The sequence below is a fragment of the Thalia democratica genome, chromosome 5, assembly GCF_965202585.1.
Source record: "Thalia democratica chromosome 5, ktThaDemo2.hap1.1, whole genome shotgun sequence".
Lineage (NCBI taxonomy): Eukaryota > Metazoa > Chordata > Thaliacea > Salpida > Salpidae > Thalia > Thalia democratica.
Window position 1 is genome coordinate 20,470,486 of NC_139169.1, and position 27,665 is coordinate 20,498,150.

At 25.6% G+C, this 27,665-nt stretch overlaps 1 protein-coding gene across 1 annotated transcript; it reads left to right on the forward strand.

The window, feature by feature from the left end:
* Positions 1–3,413: 3,413 nt before the first annotated feature.
* LOC145836329 (kelch-like protein 26) lies at positions 3,414–10,447 on the forward strand. Its single transcript, XM_082944139.1, has 3 exons — positions 3,414–3,429; positions 3,709–3,838; positions 9,253–10,447. The coding sequence occupies exons 1-3, from the start codon at positions 3,414–3,416 to the stop codon at positions 10,445–10,447; spliced, it is 1,341 nt and encodes a 446-aa protein (XP_082800265.1).
* Positions 10,448–27,665: the final 17,218 nt, after the last annotated feature.

The following is a 27,665-nucleotide window of genomic DNA, read 5'->3' on the forward strand; positions in this document are numbered from 1 at the left end:
ACTGCGGTACATAAAACACACTTAACTGTTATTTATCAACAGATGATATGATAGTTGTGGTGGTCTTCATAGATGTTTTAGACCTAATATTAAAAAAAAAGAGTTTAAAATAGTAAATGTTCTCCTAGTAATTTTATATTCTACCCAAATAAAAAACAAAATTTATTTAATTTTATGTAAATAGAAAAAAAAAATAAAACAATACCAGCATAAGCTAGGTGCGTACATAAGTACGTAATACACTTCTTAAAAACGTAAAAGTATTAGTATTCTACTGGATCAAGTTGGCGTATAACATCGGCCCTAGATCTAACCAAAATTTTACTTAAAAAGTAATATATCTCTGGTTCTTGCTAGATCTTTATTTTCAAAATCTAGTCTGGTTGCTCTTTGATCTGAATTCAGTTTAAAGTTTATCCGGCAAAGCTTGATTTAATAAAAAAAGTGTTTTCATTTTTTTTGACTTTATCGCAAAGACTATTTGTGTCGTGATTATTCTTGCAAATTTCAGAAAGAAGCGAATTTAAAAATGCTAGATTTTAACTAGTAAAAAGGCAAAATAGAGAAAAAGTTTCAGATTTTTGGTTAGCTAAAAAAGTTGCTTTATTTAATTTACTATTTCAATAATTTAGCTTGCCATTCAAAATTTATCCCAAATGTATGGTTAAAACAAAAGAAAAATCCTATTTTAAGTAAAATTGAGTAAAATTTTAACTGCTTAGCGCTAATATTTTAATGTAAAATACGCACTTTTACTCGCATACTTTCTAATGTAACATCTTCATAGATAAAACTACTTTTATCATTTTTTTAACTTATAACTTTCCGAAATAGTCGAAAAAACGTAACTAATTAGAAATTCAAAGGTGATATTTGATACAAAAAATTTTTATGAATATTTTGCACAAAGCGAGTATAAAAATAAGTTTCGGAAACCCTAGTTTAAAGCTCTTATTTAAATATGCGAAAGTGATTATTGTTTCAGTCTAATATCTTGTTGACTGTTATTTCCTTTTAGCATAAGTTCATGAATAAACTTAAGTTTGCTTTCAACAAGTGTACTTTACTTCAAACTTATCATGTCATTAAATGACAGTAGTTTTTCTAAAACATAATACAATAAAAAAATGAGACACGTCCAAAATCCATTAGAGATCAAAATCTACCCGCGTTAAAAATCCACTCGAGAAAAAAAAATGATTGGATTTTGAACTCGGATGGATTTTGATAGTATACCAGAAGAATTTACACTAAGTTTTTGTAAACAAGTGTTTTAAGCAAATTTAATGAAAAAATCATAAAACAATAAGATATGACGTTATTGTATTAAACAGTTTAATTTCCATAAACTTGTTTACAATGAATTCCTCAAATTAAGAGATTTAAGTTACACAGTACTTCCTAATATTTTAAAATATTATCTAAGCATAAAAACATCGGTAAAACTAAACTACTTAGCGTGGAAGAAAAATCAACACAAACATAAGATTCATGTCTACAAATATATTCGTATACAAATTTTAAAATCAATAATCACAGTGCTAAATTAGGAAATATCCAAATCTTGTTTATATATTAATAGGTTAAACGTTTAGTTTATATTGCTTGCTAACTATTAAAAAAAATGATTTTAATTGAAATTAACTATAAGTTTTAAAAAAAATATTTTCAAAAAACAAGCGTTAGAATTTTTTTTTTTATAGTTTAAACATTTTTTTAAACGATTGGTTTGTATGACCATATTGTTTGTTTGTATTTCTCTGACTACGAAATTTACAGAAGCAACATTAAAGCTGTCCGAAAATGATAATAAATTTAGTATAATTTAGTTTTGGTATTGTTGTGTAAATATTATAAACAATGTTGTTAAACTAAATTGATATAAGATTTTGAATATTATTAAATAACGTAAATTAGTCTTATTCAGTTTGTATATGGTTTTAAACCTTTCTTTAAGTATAAGCTTGAAATTGAGTAAGTATATAAAACTTTTATTTATTTTTAATTTTGTTAGATTGTAAACTTAATTGTGCTTATATAAAAAAAACTAAGCAATTTATGTAAGAAGCGTAAAATAAAACTTTAAAAAATTTTATAAACTTCTAAAATAACGAGTGAATAAATTCCAACTAAAAATATAAATATTAATTTCGAAAATAAAGTATAAAAGAAGTAAAATACTATCTGTTATCACGTATGTGAATTAAGACGTTTATTACCACCTAATCAAAAACACGTTTTGATAGTACACTATGTAAAATAATATTAGTTTATATTAGCAAAATTATATTTATTTTTAATAAAAACAGCAATCTAGCTTAGTTTTTGTTATTTGATTTGTTTCTTAAAGTGACTAAAAACATTGCTTTTTGTACAAATTATAATGACTGTTGTTTAAAATACAGATCATAAAGTTTTTATATTCGTTTAAGATAAGCATGTTTTATTTTCTGTGGTTCTACATAATTCAAAAAAAAAATCGAAATATAACACTTTCTCGTTATAAAAATGCAATAATTTTTTTTTGTCACCAGCTATACTTGAGTTGCTTCGAGCAAAGATTCATTGAGAACCTTGTTAATAAACCATAACACTTGTGAAAAAAGAAAGCTTGAACTAGTACTGTTAAAATGTTTATCAAACTTAAGTTAGTTGAAACATTTGGCTTTGACAATAAAGTTATACAAAGTTTCTTTTGCAGTATGGTGTATTTATATTGTAATAAACATTGTAGTTTTTGTGCAGCATGTTTACTCTAGGCTACAAAATCGCCTTAAAAAAGGCAAGTTGATAAATGATAATGTTAAGATTGCTGAAGCTGACAACAAACCAGAAGTTGGAACAAAAGAAGAAGAAAATTTCAAAACGGTAGTAGAGGAAGTTGAAAATGTAAAAGTACTGGAAAAAAACAGCTCACTTAATAGGTTTGCGAATACATACACGTTTAAAAGTATTAACTTTTTAATAATTGTATTAAGTCTGTTGAAATATATATTTTATTTAATAGTGTTTTAGATTTAAGTTTAATAAATGTAGTTTCAATTTTTTCTACTATGTATTTCATTTGAAGAATACAGTTTTAATGATTTTTAAAAACAACCAGTAGTCAATTTTTTTATTTTAATTTGTTATAAATAAGTTCAAGTTTTAAGTTAAAAATTTTATTTATAAATATCAATTTGTTTGACCAACACTAAAGCAAAAAGATTATAAATGTTATAAAAATGTTTTTAAACTTTTTACAAAAAATGTTGTTTAAACAGTTGTTGTAAATAAAGAATGATTAATAGCTGTTTTAATTTATTTCTATTAAAACTTCATTTAACTATTTTTAAGCATTTCTCATGTTTAAAAATTAATAACATTCAAAGATGAAGTTTTTTTTTAGTTATGATATTTTAAGATTTAAAAAAATGATGCAAGACAAGTGTAATTATTCCTACTTAACACAAACAACTATTTGTACACTTTAGTGTTTTTAAATGAACTTTTGACATAACTTTTTTGCTTAAACTCTTTTGTAATTCTGAACTATATTATTCTAGTTTACACGGTCTGTAAAGATTTTTTTTAAGGTCATAGCTTTTTAAGGTCATACACTTTGTTAAAATAATTTAAAGTTAAGTTCGTTATACGTTTCGAAAAAAAAGTTTTGAGTTTTAATTACTTAAACCTTACGTATAACTACTCTTCAATAAATTCTAACAGCAGTTGAGATTTGGAACGAACTAAAAGAGCAGATTTCAAGCTACGAAAAGTGCTTTCGAACACTGGAACTAGATGTTGCGTCAAAGGATTTCGAAAAATCAGTTTGCGAAAAAGCAGCTGATCTTGAAAGGTACGAAAAGCTAAAAAAAAATTACCCAGATTAAGTTATGACAATTTAGAAAAATCAAAACAAAGCATATTATGGTTGATCAAAGTGTTAAGGAATCGCGTGAAGATATATTTATTAACACTAATAAAGCAAACGTTTCAACACAGACCACAGCTAATAGTAATTACGAAACTAAATTTATATATTTAACTAAGAAAGTTGAGGAACAAGAAAAAAAAAATAGAAGAGCTTAACGGAAACATTATTGGTCAAGTTAGAAATTAAATCATAATTTAAAGAACTTTGAAAACATTTTAAGTTTTTTAAACTTATTTTTTATAAGGTACTCAATTGATAGAAGTTTTTTATAAAATTTTTAGAAAAAAACTATTTCTCTGGATAAAATTTGTTATGAATCTGAAATAAAATCTCTGAAAATCAATAAAGAAAAGCAAAAAAAAAAGAGTTGACAGAAACAATTAACATGCTCGTTAGTGACATAGTATTATGTTGAAATAACTTTAAATTAACTAAAAATAAAAATAATCAAATAATGAACTTGAACACTAAGTAAATTATGTCTAAGTTTAAGGAAGTCAAAGTGATATCAGTGCTAGCTTATGACAGACTGTGTTCTAAACTTTGTAAGCCTGTAAGGCAGCCTGTAAGTAATTTGAACCATAAGTCAATTTTAGAGGCTGTTGGACCAAAATATTCAAAAGAAAAAACAAAATCCATTACAATGAAATCAAAGCACCTGGATACCGATCACCAGGTAAAACAAAATAAAATAATACTTTACCTTATTTTTTTATAAGAAAAGCAATATTATAAATATATTAGAAGGAGCAATTAACTAGATCGATTAGTGCGTTGCTAGAGTTCTTTGACACAATAGAAAGCAATCCTATAATAACGAACAAAAAAAGTTATTATACCATTCAACTGAAAAATTCAACAAGTGGCAGTAAACGTATATACCAAGAACATTAAAAACGAGGTAATAAATATAAATTCATAAAACGTAATACTTTCAATAACACAAATCAAACAATGGAGATTAAAATTAAACAAATTTTAGCTTTAATTTGTTACATAGACTGTTTTATTAAGTAAAGTTTTGGGATTTTATTTAAAAATGCAATGAAAATGGAGTATAAATAAATTTTATTCAAAAAGAAAATGAAGATGTTCATGATAGGTTTATTAGGTGAGACAAAATTTCGAGATATTACTTTTTTTAAGTTTATAGATCAAAAAACAAACGTTTATTAGGTTCGATTAGATCGATTATTACATACTTTATGGACACGGATTTGATTGTATCCATAGCTATTTTAGTACAGAACGTTCCGACAACATCATTGGACTGCCATTTCCGAAGTTCATGACGAAAAGATTTCGAAATAATCGTTCAAGTATGGAGCAAATTTTGTAATTGAAATATTTTACTTTCATCACTTGTTTAAACTAAATAAATTGTTTTACTTTTTAGCATTTTTTCACATAGCTTTAGAAATTATATATAAACTTACTATTTTTTAAAAGACTCTGTGTACAAAAAAAATAGAAAAGAACTTAACTCAGTTTGAGCCAAAAAAAAACCTATTTATATTTAAAAATTAAATTAATGATTAATATTAAATTAATTTAGATTTAATAATTAAGGTAATTAAAGTATAAGTAGCAGAAAAGTTAATGTATTATTTTAGTATATAAGTATATTCGAGCAAGAAAGTATTTTTTACTTTATAAAAAAAGTCAATGCAAAATAAAACTAAGTTATAAAACTTATATTTGCTTTATTCGGAAAAAGCAAAACTAAAAATAAAACAAAGTAACTAGAACAATTATAACTCTATGACAAATACAGCCACAATACATATATTCTTTTTATCCTAATTTGTTTATAGACACAGAAAATTATAAACAGAACGTTTGTCACAAAAATTCTAAATATATAGTTTTAATTAATCGGCGTGTGAAAAAAAAAGCTACTTAAAAAAAGATTTTCAAAACTTTATCGCAGTTTCGAGTTCTTGGTCTACAAAATAGCCGTTTCTTTTATTTTAGTTTTTGATTTGTTTATAATGAGAACTGTTTATGTTTTAACTTTTGGCTATTATGCATATATTTAACTTCTTTTTAAAATTAGGCTTATTTAAAATAACTAACATGAATATATTTAACATAAAACATTATTAGCTCACTTTATATTTTATACTTATAACATTTTCATTTTATTTTAAAACTAGTTCCTATAAAAAACAAAACATAAGTAGCTGAATTTGAAATATACAACCATATAATGCTTAAATAATTAGTTATTTTAAAGAACCAAAAAAATCGAATGAGTCAAAGTATATTGCAATCTATTATTCAACTTTCTATTTTACATAACTAGATGAATAGCAAATTAAGAAAAGGTTATAAAATTGTTTAATTTAAATTATTTCTACAACATTTACTTCTGCTTAAGATACGGTTAAAAGAAGTATAGTTTATGTATAATTAGTACCAGTATTGTTTGTTATAAATTCTAGATTTTTTTTATTTCATTAGATATTAACATAATATAAATTAATGTTTGCCGTTTATATTTTAAATATTTAAATTTTCACTTCTTTGAAAAACACAAATTACTTAGAAAACAATTCCAATATCCGAAAAATATAATTATTAACTTTTATCAAACAACTCTTGTAAAATGAATAAATTGTTGCATTAAGTATCTCCATTTAACAAAAGAATTTGGCTTATTTTTACTAGACCTTTTGAATAAATAAGATTAAATAATTAATTGTTTGTAGTCTATTTTTAATTAGTTTAAACTGTCATAGATAATCCCTCTTAACTATATATTTTGATTAAGATACTACTAAATGGATAAGTACTTAAGTAGTTTTATTATAAACTATTTAACATTTAATCGACAACAACGTACAAGTATTGCAGTGTACTTTACGTGATAAGTATATTATTGATTATATAAACTAGTATAAAATAACTTATTACAACTAAAGTTAAATGTTATGTTTGCAAACATTAAGTTAAAAATTTTTTTTTTTAACTTTAAAATGCTACACTAAAACTATGTATAAAAAATCTATATATATATATATATATATATATAAGTATATGTGTAAAAAGGAAGTTTATTTTTTTCTAACTTTTTTATTCAGAACCGACTAATGAAAATACTTTAAGGCATATATTTTCTAAAATTTAACTAGAAAAATTCTCCAAATGGATTACTTTTTATTTGTATAAAGAAATAAAATATATATTACAGCATATAAATGTTTTTTTTTTTTCAATTTAAAACCAACTCGTTACAATATAAAACTTAACGTTAAAATGTTGAAATAAGATAGCCTATTAATTCTTAATTTTTTTATTATCAATGAAACAGTTATATTCGTTTTTGTTTTCTATTCAATAATTTTTTTACAGTATTGATTTCAATATTTTTTAACAAAAGTAAATAACAGTTTTTGTTGACTGATTATAATATATTTTAGCATTTTTAATCAAACTTTTTTTGCTACCACCTCAAAAACATAAACTATTTACAACTCGAGCATTGAACTTTAGTTTAAAACAAACAAACATTTAAAAAGTATTCGATGTTTAGTTAGTACAGTAGCATTTAAATTTTGGAAACCTGCTACCAATTAGTTGTTCAAATTAAGTTCAACCAATAAATTTTTTTTAGCTTAGATTATAGTAAGAATACATCTTAATTTAAAAAAGGGTACAACAAAAAATTAGATTACTTGTTTGTATTTTACTTAACTTTATTGTTGTTTTAAATAAATTTTCCAATACTATTTTTTCTAATCTAAGCTTACTTAAAATAACTTTTAAAATATTATAAAATTGCAAACAATAAATAAAAACTAAAAATACAATCAACAGCGTATGAAGGTATGAAAAATTGCAATAGTGTCTTGTCTGGTAATTTCTGTAAAAAACAAACATCGTTGACAGTTGGCTCTTCACAAGAAAAAATCAATGTTTCCGTTCAATTATTAACTGCAAGCTTTGGCTACTTCAATAAAATAAGCAATTTGCAAAACTTCGTTCACGATGGCATTCTGTCTTTCAACTTTCCTACTATTTCTAAACCAACTATGATGAAAATATTAGACTTTTTGTTAACAGGTATTTTTTTTCTAATTTAACAACATAGCGGCTTTATCGACGGTTTAAGTTAGATTACAAAACAAATATATTATATTAAACTTTTTCAAAAATAATCTTTTTTTTAATGCAATACAAATGTAGTTTTTTCATACATAAATAATGTTAAATGTTTTGATTTTTCGAAAACTAATAAAATAACCTCAACATTTAGAGGAGAAATTATATATATAAAATTCTTTCAAGATATTTTAAAGCAGACTAAGTTTCGGTCAAATACCTCTACAGTGCTTATTTTAAAAATCTAGAAAGATATATGATAGTCATGGAAAACAGTGCTAAAACAGAAAAATTTGAATAAAAACATGAATAAAATAATCTTTACTTAAAAACAAATATTTACTTATAAAACACAAATAATTAAATTTTCACCTTACGAATGAATGTATGTTACATCTTTTTTTTAGTTAAGTATCAACATCTAAATGTTAATAAAAAATTATGTAATGAAATATTAATAACAACCTAGATGTTAGTTTTATTAACATTTAGATTTTGTTATTTAACTAAAAAATGTTTAAAATGTAATTACATTCAACCGTAGGATGAAAATTTAATTAGTTTTGTTTTTTAAGCAAAGATTCGTTTTTAAGTAAAGATTATTTGTTTTTATTCATGTTTTTATTCAAATTTTTCTGTTTTAGCACTGTTTTTAACGACTATCATATATCTTTCTAGATTTTTAAAATAAGCAGTGAAGAGGTCTTTGACAAAAACTGAGTCTGCATTAAAATATCTTAATAGAATTTGATACACATAAATATTTTTTTTTCTATCAACTAACATGCGGTTAGCCTGTAGAATATTAATTTTTTGCCTTAGAAATTTGTTACATAACATTAAATAACAAAATAAATTAAAAAGTTTTTTGTTCAATAAAAGTTTTACTCAACATTACATATATTTTAGTTTGGTTTAATTGAATAGTTTGTTCTAAATAAAATAACTTTACTATAAGGTCAAACAGAACTATTCGAAGAAAATTTGATTTATTTACTCGAAGCAGAGCGGTTACTGGAATGTGAGAAATTAAAGCTCTACATCAGTGAAAGGATTGCTGATAAGTTAACGATGAAAAACTGCTCCTTTTACTTTCAGCTTGCTAAACTGTTTTTCTTAAAGGACTTGCTTGACTTTTTATTAAACTCATACTTGAAATGTTATTTAACTAAAACTAATACAAAGGTGTTCTTCAATTTAAGTTTTTCAGATCTATGTACTCTAATTTCCAGCTCTAAACTTCAAATTGACTCAGAGTTAGAGATTTTCAACGCTGTGATCGATTGGGTGACGTATAAAAAAGAGGAACGCGAAATTTACATTGATAAACTTTTGAGTCTTGTCCGGTTACCTCTGTTGACCAAAGATATACTTCTCAATATCGTGCAAGCACATCCGCTGTGCTCGAACAATCAAAAGTGCATAAGTGTAATTCAAAAAGCTTTAGAAATAAAAGAAAACAATAGTCGGTTGCAAGAAAAATTTTGGTTGGAAAATCGGTACTACTGCTCAAAGGTGGACAGCAAACTAATTTATTTTTTAGGAGGTGAAGATTATGGCGACAAAAAGTTAGCACTTTCGTTCAGAGCAAGCACCTCAACCATAGACGAGTTAAAACTATCTAACAAAATCAACAATCAAATGGGAAAAAGCGTGTGTGTGGTTGCGGGTGAAAAAATTTACTGCATCGTCGGTCACAACGGAGCCTCGGGACCCAGGTCTTTCGACGTCTACTGCCGCAGAACCGACGCTTGGCAGCGATTGGCCGAAATACCGGGCTGCAGGGTTGATTTCTGCGCTTGCTCTTTCATGGGAAGAATATACTTGTTCGGCGGGCAGCACTCGGCGGGAGCGCACAACATGGAGTACGACGCCGAGAAGGACAAATGGAAAAGCATTGCGGTCAGGGAAAAGAGGTTCCGCGCCTCATGCGCCGTTTTCAACGGTCAGTGCGTCGTGGTGGGCGGTTACGTGGGTGGCCGGGAAAATTATGACGTTTTTACACGTTCCGCCGAATCTTTCGACCGCCGTCTCGACAACTGGTCGCGTTTTCCGCCAATGAAAGCCGGTCGACAATTCCCTGGCTTGCTGCCGATGGGAAACAAACTTTACGTCATCGCAGGCGCCATAGGGCTTCACAGCGACACCCATGAGGTCTACGACTGTTTGACCAAGCAGTTTACTTTAATTGCCCCCAGTTTGCCTGGCAGTATGAAAATAAATATTGGTGGAAAATTTTTGTTTGCCGACGAAAATCTAATTTATGTGTTTGATCGCAACTACCACTTTGATAGTATTTATAAGAAATTACAAGTTCCAACTTATGATATGGTTAAAGATAAATGGTGCACATCAGCCATGGAAATTTCAATTCGTCCATGGGACTTCTGGTATTCAATACTATGGTTGCAAAAGTATCTGAAATAAAGATGGTTTTTCTCGCTTAAACTTGCCAGACATGCCTTTCTTTTTTATTTATGGTTTTGAAAATACTTACTTTTGCATTTATTTAATTTCAAATATTTATCTGCCGATTGTTTTTTTTTATTTAAACAGCTACTTACCCTCTTTTTATTAGCTTGCAACCTGTATATATACACACATTAGACAACGTTTTTCAAAAAGCGTAAAGTTGCAAAAACTAAAGCATTTTTAACTTTTTGAAATTAGTACGATAAAACAGCTGGACTGGTTAAAACCGTCATAAAATTTTTGTGTAATAACTGTAAATGCATACTTGAGAAAATTTTAATAAGAACTACAGCTTTTACCTTCACTATAAGCTTTTCTTTTTGTGATATCTAGTGTTATACTGTTTTGACAACTGTTTTATAAGATTCAACTAATTTATAAGATACGAAGAGTAAAAAAGGCATGAATAAAAAAAATATTTACGATTCAAAATATTCTTTCTCTGAAATTTATTTTGAATATAAATATAGTTTTATTTGTTAAAGATTACATAATATAAAAAAATATAAAAAAATATAACAAATAACAGAGCTACCATGAACACGTTTCATATTCAAAATAATTCAATATAAAAGATGTTTTTTTGATTTGTTTTATTATATTTCTTGTTAAATATTTTTTCTTGATTTTATCCGCATACATTTAAAAGAGACGATTTTGTTCATATCTGTCAAAACACTGTTAAGTTTCTAATTATATACTACTCTTACTTTGTATTGTTTTGATTTAAAAATTTTTAAACTGCAATAAATTTAAATGAAACAGATACTAGAAACAATTTGCAGCTTTTAAATTATTAAATTCTACAATACTACTGTGTAACTTTTTATTTTAAAGTTTAAATGAATGTTCTTTTAATGTTTTGTTATTGATCGGTATATACAAATGTATAATGTTATACAATAATACAGTAAAAACACAGTTAACGTTTAATAAATGATAAAACTCTAGAGTGACCTTAAAGCTTGTTAATTTATTTTTATTTCAAATGTAGTAAAGTTATTTAAAAAAAAAGGTAATTTACGATGTTTTAAATTGAAGTTACTTTATCTAAATATTTGAAAATAGTTTGAAAAAAAAAGAGCAATACTAATACAGAAAATCAAATTTTTTTTTTAAATATGTAAAACTTAAAAGAGCATACAAAAACCTGCTGTAAGACTTTTTTTTACGTATATTGAAACTTACAATTTTAATATGTATATTTTTAAAATATTTTTAAAATATATATAGTTTGAGAACCTAAATATCAAAGTAGTATTGAGAAAAACTTAAGAATGATTATACCATGAGGTATATACTTTACTAAAATACTATCGTCAGTAAAACTTGTCTTACTAGTTCTTATTTTGCATTTTTTGTTCATAGCCCAATGCTGCTATTGTAGTGATTCATATAAGTTTTCACAACTAATTCTTGTATTGTCATTACATACACCTTTTATGAGATTTTCTAAGTTAAATTCCTATGATATAGAAAAAAAAACTATGTTTAACATTGCAGTTAAGAACTTTTGAGGTTTTTAATTAGAGCAGTAAGTATTTAAGACCTTGTCTAGTGAATTAATATTCAAAGACAGTGGTTTTTTTTATTATAAACATATTTTATTTAACTAAAATATTTAAATATAAAAATAACTAATTAAATAAACTTAAAATGATATGTACAACAAAATTCAGATAATTATTTTCAAACGTTTTATAAAATTTTATACTTACAACCAGGTAGCACCTAATAACAAATATAGTGTCTCAAACTTTGTCTATCTTTAATAATTTTGATCTTAGGATCATTCAATGATATGGCAAGCAGGTAATAGTCGTTATTTCTCCACTTACATTGGTATTTGATCAGTATAGATGTGAGTGGAGAACTAAAAGTTGCACAATTTTCGAACCTATACCTTTGTTGTCAGATTTAAAGAAATATATTTTTCATAAGAGCTCTAAACTGTTAATTCATAAAACTATTACAAAAGAAATATTTATTTAGTATGAAATATGAGTTTAATTTTTTTAAATATGAATAGAAATATTTTTGGTAAAACACAAAATAAATTTAATTGAAAAGCATGCTATTCTACATTGATAGATTTTATAAAAGTTTAAGTTCTTAGTAAAAAATTAATTTGAATAACCAATAACCTTTTTTATTAAATTAATTTAACTTGTAAGTAGTAAATGCATACATCTTTATAAACAGAACTTTTTTCATGTTGTAATTTCGATAATTTAAATATAAGCTTTTAATTTTGTAAACCTATAATTTTTTTAGATAAATTACTGTTATTTTTTTCTTAATTTTTTATTTCTTTATATCTATACAAGTTGAAACTATTATTGTTGGATTTAGAACTATAATATCATTGTTTTTACTGAATAAAAATTTCTCGTAAATTGTAATTATTTGTGAATAGTAACAGTTAAGTATAGAGTTTTTTCTGTTAACAACAAGTAAATTATTAATAACTTAAATTACTAGTATTTATTTCGAATAGCTATTTTAATATTAATAGAAAGAATGAAAAGCAAAGTAGTTTGAATATATTAATTTCTGTAAAAATGAAACAACTTTTTGACATAGCTTTGATTAAACCAAAACTGTTTAAATTATATGGTCATTATGACGGTATATTAAAATTGTGGAATAAAATTTAAACATTGATTATAACTGCCATCTACTGGCGTTTTAAAAATACTTAAAAGCTTTAAAATTTACTAGAGCCGCATCGTATATTTGAATAAAGTTATAACAAAAGCTAAATTTTTTTGTAGTTTTATGTTTACTTTAACATTAAAACGATTAAGTTTTTGAAAACTTGTCGTATACTAAAATGTATTTTTAGTGTTAGTTATAGAGCTTATAAAACATTTTAACTACTTTAAAATTTATACTAATAAAAAAACTATATTGTAAAAGAAATTATGATGTAGTACATTGACATTGGAAAATATAATATTAGATATATACAAGGCAAAAAAGTGTGAATACTAATACCTAAATCAGGGGTCGGCAAACTGCGGCTCGCGGGCCAATTGCGGCCCGCGAAGGGTAAATCTGCGGCCCGCGAGCATGTTTTTTTTTTGAATGGAATGCGGCCCGCAAAAGAAAATTTTTTGGCCCGCGAGCATGTAAATGTGGCCCGCTGAGCAAAATTATATTTCTAGTTAAATTTTTTCGGTAACTCGACTTAATTTGATTAGTTTGATTTTAAGTCTCGCTATAACATTTTAAAAAAATTTAAAGTAATTATTGATTTAGTTTAAAAATGTAAAAAAGACAGATTAGCGTTTTAACAGGATATGTTTCTCAGTTTCATAATTACTTCTTTTTTACAACAGTAATAATCATCTGAACAAAGAGTGTCAAGAGTGCTTGGATTTATTAAGTTGGTTATATAATACCTGTTTATTAAATAAACTAAATGCAAATATTTTCCATGTTGTACAAAAGTATTGCACAGTAATTAACTAAAGTGTCATTTTTTTATAGCTTAGATATTCTTTTATCAATATTTTTTATACCTCAGTTTCTTTTATAATTTTTTTATTTGTAAATGTTATATTTTAGTGTGAATACATTTAAAATATTATAGTAATAAGAAATAATGTTCATTTGATTTTTGTTTTGACACACTTTAATTTTTTATAAGTTTCCTATGCACACCAACTTAAAAAAAATGCTCATATTTTAAACCACTTTTTGTTTAATACTTTAGTTAGTTTAAGTTTAGTTTATGCATACTTTTCTAACGTTGTTATTTATTCATGTCATATCTAAATTTGTACAGACACATTTAAAACAATATATATGACATAAGTTAATATAGTTTTTGTTAGGTATACATTCCATTTTTCAAACATTGTTTTTTTCAAGCTAACTTAATTTTTATGCCTTGCATATCAATACACACAACTGTTGTTTTTTCGAGCTACCTATTTGATATAAACTAGTTTGTACACTGTTAATCAAAATAGTTCAAATTCAAGCAAATAAACAACTAAACATTGCCACACACTCAGACTATCACTATTTAAAGACTTCAAATCTCAGGCCAACTTAGCCATTTTTTAAGTTTTTGGCTGGAATTGCTTTTTGTATACAAAAATATCAGGAATGTTTTTGTTGACTCAGGCTGGCTTTTTCGCTTGAAAGAGTGGCAAATTAAACTTATGATGTATGTTTTGCTCAATCCACAGTGGTAGTTTGAGTTTTAATATATGTTAAATTTTAAGTCTTGCAGCTGATATAATTCAAAATATTATTTATATTATTATGTACATTAAAGAATGAACAATCAGTGTTGCAAAAAAATTTAAATCCCGGAAAAGCTTTGAATTTGTGAATTTACTGTTAGAAATTCTAGAAAAAAACTTGAATTTGAGAATTTTTGAAAAAACCTGGAATTTCAAACAATCTTTACATTTAAAGTAATGAAATTTCGATTTGACTCAAAAAAAATTACCAAATAAATGTTTTTTTAATAAAAAATATAATATAGTAGCATAACAGTATTTTTGGATATTGATAAATGTTTTAAGACATTTTTTTAAACTTTAATTAAACTTTATACTAAAAATAAAAGAAGGAATTATACTTCCAAAAATTCCGTTTTGGTACAATGCACCTTTAATTGAAAAATTTCACCGATTATTGTGCTTCGCGTTGGAACTAAACCAAGAAATTCTACTAAAATGTCAAAGTTAGTAAAAACATCTCTAATAAAAATTCTCAGATGAGAAATAGTTTTTCTATCATTGCTCTCATGTTAACAGTTTGATTAAAGTCCTAATTTGATTTATGCGACTTTATAACCTTAATGCATTTCCTAAACACGACTTCATGTTGTCGTTGAAGAAATAAACAAAAGTTTTTCATTACCGCCAACATCAAATCTTTATAAAAGTTTTCAAATATAAACGATAACTCATTTTAGGTAATAAATTTTGCTACTTTATTACTTGCCTTAACAATTTTTTACTGATTATTCTGTAGTTACTGAAGATAATAATGTGCTTTGTCGGAAATGAATTTGGTGATTTTTTTTTATTGTTTCTCGCAATAACTCCTAACTAATGCTTTTTTTATTCTTGTAGCTCGTCTTATATTTTGCAATTAATATTTTTAACTGCAATATTCTTATTGCAAATAAAAATATTCTATCATGCTTAATAAAAAAAAATTCTACTTCGCTAATGACTCAATAAAATTTTATACCTTTGTTAAACTTGTTTAAGAAACTCAATTGTCCATTCTAACTGACTTATATATTTTTGGCTTGTAATTTATTTACTGTTAATAACCTTTGTTATTTCTTTATGTAGTGAACTTATATTAACTGGATTGCTACACAAACAGGCTATTTTAAAAGCTTGAAAACTCAGGTGTGTGTGAAGCTTTTTTTTCAAACACTTTAAAGAAATCTTCCAATTCTCAGAATAGTTTTTATGACTGTTGTGTAGTTTACTAATTGCATTTTTTTCTTGTTTTCTTACACTTTGTGTACTTTTTGATAATTATGATATTTTAACTAGGTATTTAAATTTGATTAACAACTATTTATTAGCTTTTTCAAATTTTTATAAATTTAAGCTGGTTTGATACATCTCAGACGTTTTTGCTTTTTAGTGGCAACCATGTAAAAGTCTAATTACTAATAAAATATTTTATTAGGTATTGAGAATTAATTATGTTAAATCATTTGTTTTAGCTTTCTGGAATACAAACAGGTATTAATTTTATTATGTTAACTAATTACTAAATTTCTTAATGAGGGTAAATTATTTAACTCGCAAAAACTTTTTTCGAAGTAAATATTCTTAGAAATATGAAAAATGTTGATGATATAACAAATGTATAAAAGTAACCCATAAATTGTCTTTTAAGTTAGGTTTTTATAGAGAGTTAGGTAGTAAGTAAAATTAAAAAAGTATTAAGTTTAACTTGTTAAGTGCTTATGAAAGTACATATTTTATTAACAGTATTAGTTCATATTTATTAAAGTATATTAGTCAATGTAAATCATAATCTATTGAATATTAATTTGAATAGGCATTCTATGTATAGCTAAAAGTCATTTTAAATAATAAGGTGAATAAAAGTAAAACTTTTCTCTAGTGTGACTAAAACTAAAACTATTAGATTATTCAAATGTCACTAAAACTAAAACTGCGGCCCGCGAAGACTTTGGAAACTTGAAATTTGGCCCACGACCACCAACTGCCTGCCGACCCTGACCTAAATGAATCTGTATTAGTTAATTAAAACAAAAGCATACATACTTAAATTACTGTTTAATGCAAAAACTCAAACAAATATATGAAAATTGACATAAAACATCACTTGTTGTTTAGCTATTTAATGTAGTAGTTAGTGTAAATAATTCTTCAAAGTAAATAAGAATTGTGTGCAAGTAGAATTTTTGAAGTGCTTAGTTTAAAATGTTTTACTAGAAACAAATTGAACAACTTACAACTTAATAGTCTTAAGTATAAACTACTATACTTAAAATCTAAATATTAACATAAGAATTATGGATTCTTCTTATTTTTCATCTTTTAATGTTGATTTATCTTAATTTTCAATTAGAAAGTCATCACCTCGGCTTCACCCTATTAATTCCTGGTATTGAAGCTGGAGAAATATTTTTTTTGATTGTTTTATATTTGAAAAACCTTTTAAAATATAGTGTGTGAAACAATGTGTACAGCTTTAAGTGAGTTTTTACTATAATACTGTAAAAAATATTTAAATACATGAATATAAAAATATATATTAGTTTTCCTGTCAATCATTTAATCAATTTCACTTCTTATTTGTATAGAATATTGTTTTAGAGGTAACGAATTTAAACTTAAAAATGTTACTTTACATACTTTTATAGAATTTAATGCATTAAAGGTTTTGTACTAGTTAAGGAGCAATTTATAAAAAAAAATGATTTGTAATAATGAAAGATAAGTGATCAGTAATTATACAATAAGATATAGAAGAGTAATTTTAGATTATAATGTTTCTGAATTTTTATTAACGAATGTATAATTCGTTTAATTTTATAATTTAATATATAATATTTATTTAGGTGTACTAGTTAACCGAGAAGAAATATACTTTTATTATCGGTGTATAGAACGAAAACTTTTACAGGTTTTCAAATGGATTTTCAGTTCTACTGTAGTTGAAAAACAAAAGTGATTCTAAACGGAATTCTGTGTCATCGTGCATATAAAATTTATTCCTCAGATTTTCTACTAAGTAAAATCAAATAGATCAAGTTACTATTAAACAAAAGAGGGTACCCACAAGAGTTAGTTAACAAAACATATCAGTTACATTTAAAAAATTTGGATAAAATAAAGACACTAAGATCTAAAAATGTTTATTACTTTAGAAATTCCATTTATAAATAAAAGCTCAGAAATGTTAAAAAGGAAAGTTAGACAACTGATAAGAAATACTTATTACGCAGCAAACCCTAGAATCGTCTGTACCTCTAAACCACTATTAACACCAGGTTGTAAGAGTCCAATAACAAACTAAAAAAAAAGTATTGTAATTTACCAATACAGCTGCTTTTGTAAAGCAAGCTATATTGGTTCAACAACAAGATATCTAAGGTAAAGGTAAAAGAGCATGTCCCAAAGTCTGTAGAGAATTTTAGTTTTTCAGATAAGAAAGATGATATGCCGGTCAAGGTTTTAAACGCACCTAAACGTTCATCTATTGCAGAACATTTGATTAAGATTTCAACATGTTAAAACAGTTATAATCTTAACAGATTTTAAATTGTTAAATTTTATATTGATGTTTTCGATTGGATTAAATCAGAAGCTATTTGTATTTTGTTAAGTAAACCTATTTTATGTAAGTAAAAAAAAGATTTGGACTATACTGTTTCTTTATTTTCGTAATACTTTATAAGTGTTGTTATTATTTTATTGATATTTAGTTTTACGGTAAATTAACTATAATTCAAGTAACTTAAATAATTTTAGTTTTTACTAATTGCTTTAGTCTTTTATTAGTCTCTTGATCACTTGGTTACTATATAATTGTGTAAAATTTTATCTCTCGTTAGTTTTGTTTTCTACTGATGAGAATTACTTAAAATATGTCTAGTTTTATTATAATTGTGTGTCTTGTATATCATGTTGTAATTACTTATAATTATTTTTAAAGAAGTATGGTAAGAAAATTGTAATTAGCTTTAGAAAATTGTAATAAAAAAAGTGTTTTGAAAAACAACATACAAAAGTGATTTTTAGTCTTTTCAACTTTCGAATATTTCTTATACGACGGAATTTAATGAAACATACAAAAACAACTTAAAGCTTGAACTGAACCTTGCATCACCGCTCCTTGAGGTGACTTACACTAATAGTTATAACAAACATGCTGGTAGTTTTATGCAACTCCAAATTATTTGTATATTGCTGCTGATTGTATCAATGTTGGAAGAAAGAATGTTTCCATTAACTTTGTTAAGATTTGATACAATAATTTTAGCAGCATCCTGTCTGTGGTACTTTTTAATAAACATTTTTTATTATTTTATGACATTTTATTATTTTTACCTAACTAAATCACACAACCCATTTTTTCTATTCCGATTTCCGACAGTCTTAAAACATATTTTTTTAATCGGTTTAGTTCGATTAAAACAAACAAAATTGTTATTGAAGCAGTATACAAGTTTCTTGAAAAAAAACACTGGTAACAAAGCATACTAGTTTACCCATCAAGAATATACAATAATGAAAACAAAAAATTAAAATGCAGAAGGTAATGTCACACGGGTTGTTGTTGATGGTCGTGCCGTAAAGTTTAATATTTAAAAATTGTTGACATAATAAATAAATAATAAATGCATTCTAAGTAAAAATTAAAATTACAAATCTCATAAATTTTCAACCAATCGTTTTCCATACGATCTTTTCCCAGCTTTGTTGTATTAGGCTACACACTAGTTGTATCAGGATGCAAGTTTTTTTTTTTTAAACCATAAAAAGATTTTTTTTAATTTTTTTAAAGTAATTGATCAAATATTAACACTAACTATCATGAAATGTTGAAAAATGTTTCTGTTTCAGCAATTTTCTTCGAGCTGTTAAGTTAAGAATAAGTGTTTAAGAAAGATTTTATATAAAATTCGCATTTGAAAAAATTTAAACATTATAACTTTATATATGATGTCATGTAAGAGATCATCAGTATTCTTTGTTAATTTTAAACTGATTTTTGATTTAAAATTATCAGTTGCTAAACAAAGTTTTATTAGATATTATTGAAGGAAAATTATAGTTGCACCTTTTTCTTATAACTTGTACAATTAAAACTAGCACTTCATACTTTTTTTAGATCAGAATTTCCAAAATAGAACTTAAAAGTTTTTTGAGAGTCAAATAAATTTTATTTTGTCTTTTATTCAATCTTTGAAAACTGAAGTATAATCAAAACAAAAAAGTACAATTGTTCAAGTACCACATTAAAAAAAGTTAACTACAGATTATCGAATTGAGCAACAGGGGACAATAACTAGTCAAATAGATGAGTATCTTATGAACGGAGAGGATTATTATTAAATTTTCTGTTAAAAGGAGGTTATTAAAATGAGTTTCGGACAGCCTGTTTTAGATTAAACATTCTAAGATTTCATTATTCAGACATTTCTTACAGTTGTTTATGTCAAAATATTTATGAGAAAATTTTAGCTTACATCGTTACTTTAACTTTAATTATAATTTGATAAGGGCGTGAAACTTGGATCTACAAACTTTTCTAATAAAAACAATAAAATAAATAAAGTGCATAATAAGTCAAACCTTTTGCACAAAAAGGATCATAAGTTATTTTTTTCCGTAAGTTAAAAACGATTGTTTAAAATTGTCAATGAAATAGTCCATAATGCAATAGCTACTCAAATTTACAAAACACACTAAAACCTTGAGTTATACATGATTATACTTTTTTAAGAAACAATAGTAACCGTTTCAGCTCTATTACTAAAAACAATTTGGCTACTAGCTTAGTCGTGTCTGCTAGAAACTTTTTTTAATCACTAACCTACACAGCAGATTTTGGGTATCTATTTTGTCCAGCACTCATCTCTATTGTAGCCATATAAAATTTGTAATTTATTACACTTTTAACTTGCTCAACAGTAAATATACTTTAATATTAAAATAATGTTAATTTTTGACATATAAAAGTTATATTAACGTATTTGTGAGTGTAGAATATATATATTTTTTTAAACAGCTTTATAAAAAATTTGTTGATTGAATAAAGAAAATTTTAATTTTACCATACTAAACTCTATTTAACTTTTTTAAAACTTGATTATAAACAGAAATCTGTAAACTGTTCTAAAAATTGTTCTAAATATGACTAAACAAAACTTGTTTCTAAATACTTTTTCATGAAAATATCGAAAATGAGTTAATGAAGTATTGATTTTAAATTTCATTATTTTAAAGTATATATATATGGAGAAATACTAATTTCATCTAAAGCTTTTAATTTATCATTTAGCTGTATAATTAGACATTGTGTCAAAACAATACGTTTTTGTGGTTATCTATCGAATGACCTAAAAACGGCCATTAAATTCGAAGCGCAGTCTGTTTTTAGTTTTAGCTATTTGTTCCTAACCTTCCTTAGAAAAGGTTGGAGAAAGGTTGCCTTTGATATGAAATCAAAAAATTAAAAATATTCAAAACTTTGCTACACACGAAAGTTACTCTTGTGTTTAGTCTTTACTACTTTTTGTAATTGTTATGGTGATGGTTATTGTGAATGTAAGTTTTACATTACTGTAAGTTATTTGTAAGTGTTCTACTGTGTAAGTATTAAAAATAAGTAAATTACAAAAGTATGTTTATTTCATCGTTTTGATTGAAAATAGTTGTAGTCAATAATAATATTTATATATTATAAAAGGTATCTGTGGTATACGCGACTCAATAACCGAAAGGTTCTTCGTATCGTACACCAGGTCTTAGGACCAAATATTTTAAGCGTTTTTTTTTTGTCGTTCGATAAACTATATTATTGTAAATTTTAATTCTAAGTTTAGGCACTGGAATAAAAATAATTTGAATATAAACTTGTAAAATTGGATATCAATATCAAAGTTAAATAAACAATATAAACATGGGACTTTACTTAACCTGAAACCCACTGCGCTAAGAGCTTACTTTCCCTTAAGAAATATTTATGTTTTTAATTTATTAGTTTTTAAACCAAGTATCCAACAACTAAAGATCCTCCTACAGAGGTACTTGCTATCAAATTATCATTTTCTGTTGATGAGGAAATACAACTTCGTTTAAACAAGGCACGAGTCGAGTCACTGATCCACTTTGCAATGTTGCGGACGTCTCTTCCAAACATCGTGTGCAGTGAATCTTTTGCTGCGAACACGAACCGTACTATCACCAAACTTTTTATTCACAAACAACTGGAGTGATCTATGGGTGACGAACAATGTTTTGCATTCGTAACAAAAATCTGAACCGTCTTTGTTTATCACGTCAAAATACTCCTCGCAACTTTTGATTCCAAAAGGGAACTGAAATGCAACATTAAAAACTACTTCGAACTAAAAAGGTAGTGAGAAATGCAATGATGGAGCACCATTAGGGAGTGATGTAAAGTAAGAACCTTATACTAATCTAAAAACTTCCTCGAACGGCTTCCGTAACAGTTGTTTAGTCAGAGAATTGCTAAGCAAAAAGTATGTTCATTAAAGCAAGTATTTTTTAGAGTTTACTTAATCTATAAAAACATTTATTTGTTAAACTAGTATTAGAATATATAAGCTCAAAAACTATAATACTAAATAATAGGTCAAAACTTACAGCTATTTCATATAAATAACTTATTTCATTTGTTAACAGCAAACTTATAAGGAATATAAAAGTAATTTTAAACCTATCAAGTTATAACCTACTTAGCTTTTACACAACTTTAAAACTTAGTTTTTGGTTTTCTATTTGTTGCGGATGTAAATTTATAATTATTAATTAAATGTTTATGACGATTTAATTTTGTTCGAACGCTAAATAGTTATTTTGAGCAACATGTTTCTATGTCAACAAAACAATTTTAAATATTCTGTAAAATAAGCTAATTCACAGGTTATGACGAGTTTATTCTGTCATTTCACAATTATGACAATTAAACTAATTAGTTCCACAAAATCCTTTTTTTTTTCTTAGGAAGATTTCATTAAACTATTACGGATTTTTTCTTTATCATTTAATAGTTAAAAGCTATGAAGTAAATTACGCTGACAGAAAAGAATTTGTAGTTAAGGCCATAGGGGGGGGTCCAACATTTTTTTTTACTAAAATTAACTTTGGCTTTTATATGAAAGCTTAAAGTACAAACTATAAGCCAGTTTTTATAGAATTCAAAAATATCATTTAACTTTTGAGATATTTAACTTTTTGTAAAAATTTTCCAATATAAACGTATGGACCGCAAATTTTTCGGGGTCAATTTTCTCGGAAATTTTAAAATTCACTAAAAACCTATCTCCTCCTTCATTTTTTGACCTAGAGACTTCAAATTTTCAGGAAATGTTCCTTTTAATACTTTAAAGAGATCTATTGTTGGAATTTTTGAAATTTTGAAAAATAAAAATTTTATCCACAAAAAACTAAAAAAAAGGGTAGTTTTTTGACAATAATTTTTTTTTTACTCAAAGTTAAAAAAATTCCTACAATAGATCTCTTTAAAGTTTAATGATACACATTCTGTAAAAATTTGAGAAAGATTACTCAAAAAATGAAGGAGGAGATAGATTTTTAGTGAAATAGTCTTTTTTCGCATTTTTAGTTTTCGCCTTCCATAAGGAACCTATTGAATGCCCTTTCTTTGATCGCTTATATCTCAAAAATTAATTCGAGTTTTTTTAAGCAGTTAAAAGTGTCTGATAGCTCAGATTAAATTCTACAAAATAAGATCAAGTTGTAAAAAACAAAGTTGACCCCCCCTATGGCCTTAATATTTAAACTTATGTTGGATCTAGTTAACAGTTAACAAGATAAAAGACAGAAGCTGTAGCTACTCTGTCAGATTTAAACAAAGGCTTTAAACAATGGTTTCGTAAACTCGTTTTCATAACCGCCAAACTAGCAGAAAATTTTAAAAATAACCTGCTCTAAGTTAGACATCACTTATCTTACTAGTTTATTACTTGTATACTTTCAGCCCACTTTAAGGAACTCTAAAATAATTATACGAAAACAGTAGCAGAAACGGTAACAGTAATTTAATCAGATGTGTCATCAAAAAAAAAGAGTAAAAGGGGTAGAAATGCACGGAACGTCGTTTTTGCACGAACCAGCGGGTTTTAAATCAAAAAAGTCCAATTTAAAATTGTTTAGCGAACTACTTTTTTTTTCAAAACGTCGTTTTAAAGAGAAAAACAATTATTTTAAAAGTTGGTAATTAGAATAGATAAACCTCGTGCGAAAATGAAACTTTGTACAAAAGTAACGCTCGTGCAAAACTGACGCTCCATGAATTTTATCCTGTACCCCGGTAAACGTAGGTAGTTTAATTTAAACCGTTTCTCCTGAGCACTAAACTTTTTATTTTATTTTACCTAAAAAAAATGAGCTCTAATGTTTTAACCGTAGGCTTAGGGTCAATTGTTGAATAACAAGCTAGAAAGTAAAAATTTTATGGCTAACTAAAATATAAAGTTTTCCCCCGTTTTGCCTCTTTATTACTTAATAACCCTTAACTAATTAAAGCTTTCAAAAAATAGGAGTTTATATCCAACATTTCATAATCCCTGGTACAGTTTAACGAAATAATTTTACATTAACCTTATTAAAGTTGTTTCATAAAAAATAATTAAGACTTTTTTTACCATGAACTTTTGTAGTATAAAATAGTATAAATTTCAAAATAGTACAAAAAACACAACTTATTTCTGATTAGTTATAAGTAGTTGTTGTTAACTTAAACTTATTATAAAACATATGAACGATTTTGATTTGTAAAAGTTTACATAGGTTTTAACTAAAAAAGAAAATTTAACTATTTTAAAAACAACAAATTTATCCTTTATGTTATGAAATTAAAAAAAAAAAATAATGTTGGTATTTTAAAAACTCCTGTCTTTCAATCTTTTAGTTTTATTCAAATTCTGTCCTAGAATTATTTACCATAACTTGAGTTTGTTAGTTTGATTATTTATAAAATTTTTAATTATAATCACGTGATTATGAGTAGATTTAGTAATTTAATTAAAAAAAAATACTAAATCTAAAATTTATCGTTGCCTATAATAATCTTTAGATCCAAAAGCAGCCATAAAAGATCATTTTTTAAATAAAGGTCATATATTTCTGAATAAGTTATAAATCCATTTTTCAAATAAAATTATGGTTAGATCCAGATCCGGCATTATTCAGCATTAAGATCCGAAAAAAAAAACTAATATTATTATGGTTTTAAGAAATTAAAGTTTTTTAATATGGGTTGGACTTTTTCTATAGGTGATATTTTTGCTTGAAAAGGGGCACGTTTGCACGGCGTCACTTTTACACGGAGTGACATTTTACACGACGCTAGTTTAGAACGGGCTCAAACTTAGTTTCGGCTCGTTGGTAAACAGTTCCTTTTGTCGGCTTCAAGTTCAGCTTGAAACAATTGTAGCGGTGTTTACAATGACTTTTACACTAACCCTACCTTACCCTTGGTCGGTAAGTGGTTCCTTCTGCCGGCCCGATGAAGCGGTGAGTTATACAAGTCAATCGATCAAAAATTACGCTTCGTTCAAAAATGAAACTCGTGCAAAACTTACCTCGGTTTAAAACTGACACCGTGCAAAAATTTCACTCGTGCAAATTTTATCCTCCGTCTAAAAAAGACTCCGTGCGAAATTGATTACCCTTGCAAATGTGCCCCTTTTTGCAAAATAAATCCGTTCCAATTTTATATATGTACCTAGCTAATGTTTTTTTTTTAAACATTTAAGTAAATTTTGGATTTCTTAGGTATTGTATAAATTGATTCGGAGAAAATTAACTATTTCAAGCTATATTTTTATAATCCATTTCAAAAATGTGCCACGACAAACACAAATTATCACATTATTTATTGAAAAATAAATTTATTGGATTGATTTTTTTTTTAGTTCAACAATATACTTAAAAAAAACTTTTGACAATTTTTTGTTAAAGATTTGAATTAGGTGTTTTTCTTAATTTGTTTTGTAAAACAAGTTTTAAAATTTAAACAGCTGATAAAGACTATTAGAATCATTTCCATTAAAACATAACAACTAGCCATTCAAAAAGTAAATTGATGTTAACATACCTTAGTAGATTATGTCTTGAGATACCTTAACAGACTTTTTTAAATAATTCTCATGTTATGTAATAAAACTTTTATTTGTCTTTTCTTTTTATATTTAAAAATAGGTTTACAAATGTTTTATTGATTTAAAACTACTTAAAAATGAATAATTAAAAATCTTAACAAGCACAGAATTAATTTGAAACTTTAGTAAAATATACCAAGCGTACAAAATTATCTCAAACTTTTGATTGTAGAAAATGTTTCATCTATTTTGAGTTTTAAAGTACATTAAGATTTCCTACTAAAAGTATTAGATCTTTACAACTTTATTCTTTTTACATATGTGACGAAAAACACAAAATTTCACACTATCTATTGATAAATAGTAGGTAGATTTATTTTTATACACCGTAGATTCCTAGAAGACATGTTGGATTGAATTTTTTTTTAGTTCAACATTAAACTTTAAACAAAACTTTGACAAATTTTTATTAAAGATTTGAATTAAGGTGTTTTTTTTAATCTATTTACAAAAAAAAATTATTTTAACTGCTGTTATACTTTTATTATAAAAAGACTAGTAGAATCATTGCCATAGCAGAATGATAATAAAAAAAACAATTAATCATTCAAAATGTAAATTGATATAACATACGTTAATCTATTATGTCTAGACTCTAGAGATACCTTAAAAGATTTTTTAAGTTAGTAGTTTTAATAACATGATATATTTTTTATTTGTATTTCTCATTTATATTCTAATCTACATAAATTTTATTAACTTAAATCTACTAAGAATAAAATAATTACAAAGCTTAATAAGCACAAAACTATTTTGAAACTTCAATAAAACATTTTAAAAATATACCAAGCATACAAAATTATCTCAAATTTTTGAGTATATAAAATATTTCATTAAATTTAAGTTTCAAATTATAGTACGACTTTTAAGTAAACATATTTAATCTTTATCACCTTTTTCGACAAACTTTTATCTATTGAAAATACGAGTATAAAACGCTTTAAAACTTGAAAATTTTAAAACAGGGGTCGATAGGCATATAATAATCGGGAGTTAATTTCAAACGTAAATTCTTCGCATTCTGCAGTTATAGTTTTAGTTACAATATGACTTTTTTATATTTCATTTTTATTTTATCTGGCCACAGTTTGCTGACCTCAAATTTAAAGCAATATTAAAGAAATCAAAAATTTTTTTTTTGCTTTTAATTCAATTTAAATTGCTAAACAATAATATAAATAATAAGTATCGTAAATAATAAAACAAATAAAACAATTATAAATTAGTATAAATCTTCTGAATATACAGTTTTTAGACAAAAGAAGTTCACTTCGGTTTACTACGACCATTTTTTTTAGTTTCATAGGAAATACTTATATATGAAAAATCTACTGTATCACAAAATTCATCAGACCATTTATTTTCATCGACATGATAACATAGAATATAATTAGTCTCTTCCTGACGAATTAAATAAAACTTATCTCCCATAGGAAAAATTGTATTGATATCATTAACAAAGATTTGCGGTCTTTCAAGGGAAACAAATTTTTGACAAACGTGGTCAAAAACCTCGAAATCGTGTAATCTCGAATGAATAATAAACAGTTTGTTTTTGACAACAACTGAACTGTGATGAGATTTTGCTCTAATCATATTTGGCATCGGCGTCCATTCGTCAGCAGATGGATCATATGAGTTAACACTGTTTTTTGGAACAAGATTATCATTTTTACCACCTGAAACTACTATTTTACTTTGAAAAACAGCACAGGCTCCGTGAACTGCTACTTCGTTCATTCTAGACATTTCAAGCCACTTATTTTCTTTTGT